The sequence below is a fragment of the Tupaia chinensis genome, unplaced genomic scaffold (assembly GCF_000334495.1).
Source record: "Tupaia chinensis unplaced genomic scaffold, TupChi_1.0 Scaffold000131_1, whole genome shotgun sequence".
Taxonomy (NCBI): domain Eukaryota; kingdom Metazoa; phylum Chordata; class Mammalia; order Scandentia; family Tupaiidae; genus Tupaia; species Tupaia belangeri.
The window spans coordinates 938,012-941,631 of NW_006159600.1; the positions used below are offsets into that span (position 1 = coordinate 938,012).

A 3,620-nucleotide genomic window follows, 5' to 3' on the forward strand; every position below is an offset into this window, starting at 1 on the left:
GGCGCGGGGGCCCCCGCCTTCAGCAGGGCGCACGTGTCGTACTGGCTCGGGGCGGCTGCTCTCCGGCACTGCAGTGTCACGCTTTCTCCTGCCGGCACACGGCGACGCTGGAGGACATGTAAGGACGGTTTCTGCGAAAGTCCTGGAGGAGATAGGGCCTGGGGTAAGGAGAAGTGTGGGCATCTGCTCCCCCCGGGGTCTCCCTGACCAGAGCAAACCAGTGACCTGACCGGCCCTCCCAGGACTCCGTCTCCAGGAGAGACACGGCCCTACCAGAAGCCCTGGAGAGGCCAAGGGGTCCGGTTCTGTCCCCGGCTCCATCTCCCTCGCGCAGCTTTGCCCTGCCCCTCTCTCCCCCTTGGGTTCCTCACTCATCCCCTGCCTGACGGCTGAGGGGCCACCCCCGTGGTCACGCCTCCTCACCCGTGACCAGCAGCAGGAGGGCGTCACTGCGGGGTGAGGCTCTGTGCGGGGCTGCCACCCTGGAGTAGTGGCAGGTGTACTCTCCGGCTTCAGCGCTTGTAAGGCCAGTGCAGCCAGGCCCTCCGGGACCTCCGACGACGGGGAGAACTGAGACACTTTCTCTCCCTTTCTGAGAACAAATTTGACTTCTCTGGTCGGAGCCTGGCACTGCAGGGTCACGTTGCTCCCGGCGGGGACCACGGAGCTGGGCCAGGCGCTGAGGGAGGGCCTGGGCAGTGAGCCTGGGAGGAAGCAGAGCCCAGGGCTGGGTGGACCACACCCCACTGCAGCCCATCCCAGGAAGCCCGTGAGAGAAGGGGAAGGGGGAGGCGGGCGGTAGGGGTGAAGGGCCGGGAGGCTGAAGAAACTCACCATCTCTTTCATTTTCTCTTTGGCCAACTAACAGCCCTGCAAGAGAACCCTCCGTGAGATTCAGTACCACCGGGGCCCACGTGTCCCCTGCCTTGACCCCACGGGACCAGCCCGAGGCTTGGCTGAGAAGAGCCCCGTGTAGACGTCGGGGTGCTGGCGTCCCACGCGGGGCTGCGCCCAGGGCTGCCCTCGCTCCTGCAGCTGCTCGTGGCCCGGCTGTGCCGCTCGCCCTCCCAACTGCGCAGGGCCGTCGTGGCCCCACGGACATTCCGGAAAACCTTCCATTCTCGTCCTGCAGGACACAGCGCCCTCGGCCTGGCCGTCTCTTACCGTCTATCCATGCTCTGTGTGTGTGTGTGTGTGTGTGTGTGTGATCAGTTATTCACGTTCTCGGCAAACAATTCAGAACATCGGTTTGTGAGGATAAACTCCATTGTAAGGGCAAACACGGACCGCAGGCAGCCCTGGAGCTGAGGAACAGCTTTGATTTTCGGTAAAATTTGCGAGCCCACAGCTTCCTGACCTCCCTTGCGCTGCTCTGAAATCGTGTGTCTCCTGGTTCTCCACCCAGGGGAGGAGGCGCGAACCACTCAGGAGACAGGACCCGGGGAGGGGTTCTGCCTCAACCCAGCTACTTCAGGGTTTCAGCACCAAGCCCCAAAGCAGCCCTGGGTTTCTCCCGGCAGTGTCCTCTGGGCTGGAGTAGCCCAAATGACACAAACAGAAACCACGTAGTTAAAAACCTTAGAAGTGGGGCCAGCAGGTGGTGGGTGGTGAAGGCGCTGGACTTGTACATGGTCAACTGTGGTTTGAGTCCTGGACCTGGCGGCTTGCTTTCTCACTTTCCCTTTCTCTCTCTCGTCCAATTAAAAAATAAATGATAATAAATAAAATTGAATAAATAATTCTAAATCAAAACTTGGATTGTTATAAAATCCTGTTTCCTCCATGGGACCAGCAGTTGGCGAAATGGCTATGTCGCTGGACTCCCACATAGTCGACCACGGTTCGCATCCCACGCCCGGTGGCTTAAAACTCACGCCGGGCGCATGTGCGTGCGTGCCCAAGATCCCGAGAGGAGAATGGAGAAGGGACTGTGGCGTGGCCATCCCCACTGGGGGTGATTTCTCGCTTTCTGTCTCTCTTTCTCTGTCTGTCTGGAGAGCGCATGCGCCCTATAGCGAAAACCTCTTCTTCTTCTTCAAAAAAAGTCCTGTTTCCTCCACAGTGTGGGAGGTACATGATGTCACCGCGGGGGTCGCCTCAGCCCCCCAGTGTCCACCAGGCCCTAGGATGCAGGAAGGCCTCGCCAGGTCCTGCTGACTGGTTGATGCGAGGGCCCAGTTTACGCAAGAGTTAGACAGGCCCAGCCCGCGTGGAGGAAGCTCAAAGTTGCAGTTTCTCCTCTTCCTTCCCCCAGAGTCACCTCGGCGAAGACGGCGTAAGCACTGTGCCACAGATTTGTCGGCGTGATGGGCAGAGCTAGCTGTGATGGCCTTAGCTTTAGCCTTATAAAGCTTCTGAACCGGGACCAGCAGTCGGCGTAATGGCTATGTCTGTGGACTCCCACGTAGTCGACCACGGTTCAAGTCCCGGACCCAGTGGCTTAAACTCAAACCGGGTGCGTGCGCGTGCGTGCCCAAGATCATTGCTCTGTCTGTCTGGCGAGCGCACACGCTCTGTAGCAAAAACCGCTCTCAAAACAAAAACAAAAACAAAAAAGCTTCTGAACCTTGGGACCAACAGATGGCATAGCAGCTACATTGCTAGACTCCCACATGGCCAACTGTGGTTCGAGTCCCGGACCCAGTAGCTTGAAACTCACACCGGGTGCATGTGTGTGAATGCCCAAGTTCCCAAGAGGAGAATGGAAGAGAAGGGACTGTGGTGCGGCCATCCCGCTGGGGGGTGATTTCTTGTTTTCTGTCTCTTGATCTTTCTTGTCTCTATGGTGAGTGCACGCACCTTTATAGCAAAAATCATTAAAAAGAAAAAAATTAAGTATTTATTTTTAAAAATTATTTTATTTTTAATTTACTATAGGGCATGTACTCTCACCATAAAGAGACAGAGAGAGGGAAAGTGAGAAAGCAAGCTGCCAAGTCTGGGACTCGAACCATAGTTGGCCATGTGGGAGTCTAACACCTTAACCACCATGCCACCTGCCGGCCCCTCAACAGCTATGTCAAAGAGATAAAATATATTCCTTCCCTGCCTCACCTGGGGCTGCATTTTTTTCTTTTAGAGAGTTTTTTTTGCTATAGGGTGTGTGTGCTCACTGGAAAGACAGAAAGACAGAGAAAGTGAAAAATCACACCCCAAGGGGGATGGCCACGCTGCAATCCCTTCTCTTTTCATTCTAGGGATTTTGTGCACACATGCACATGTGCCTGGCGTGAGTTTCAAGCAGCCAGGTCTGGGACTCGAACCACAGTCAAACACATGGGAGTCCAGCGCCATCACCACCACACATCTGCTGCCCCCCCCCCCGGCTATGTCAAAGAGATAAAGCATTCCTTCCCTGTCCCACCTGCGGCTGCCTTTGCACGACACCCAGCTCAACTGCGAGCCCTACCCGTCACCAGGATTTCCAGGGGGTCGCTGGGCTCCGAGGCCCAGAAAGGTGTCTGGGTCTGGTAGTACACGCAGCTGTAGTTCCCGGCGTCCCGGTCCCTCACCGCCTGGAGGACAAAGTCTGCCCCCTTCTCTGCCGGCCCCCGCAGCTGCAGGGGCGAGGACATGCCCGCCTTTAGTAGAAGGAACACCACAGGCACAAGCGAGTTGTT

At 57.0% G+C, this 3,620-nt stretch overlaps 1 protein-coding gene across 1 annotated transcript in view; it reads right to left on the reverse strand.

Moving 5' to 3' along the window:
* Positions 1–3,620, reverse strand: part of OSCAR (osteoclast associated Ig-like receptor) — a 39,401-nt gene that overhangs the window by 3,069 nt on the left and 32,712 nt on the right. Inside the window, 2 exon segments of the mRNA XM_027770402.1 lie at positions 6–142; positions 424–533. Of these exon segments, the coding sequence (XP_027626203.1) occupies positions 6–142; positions 424–533 (247 nt within the window).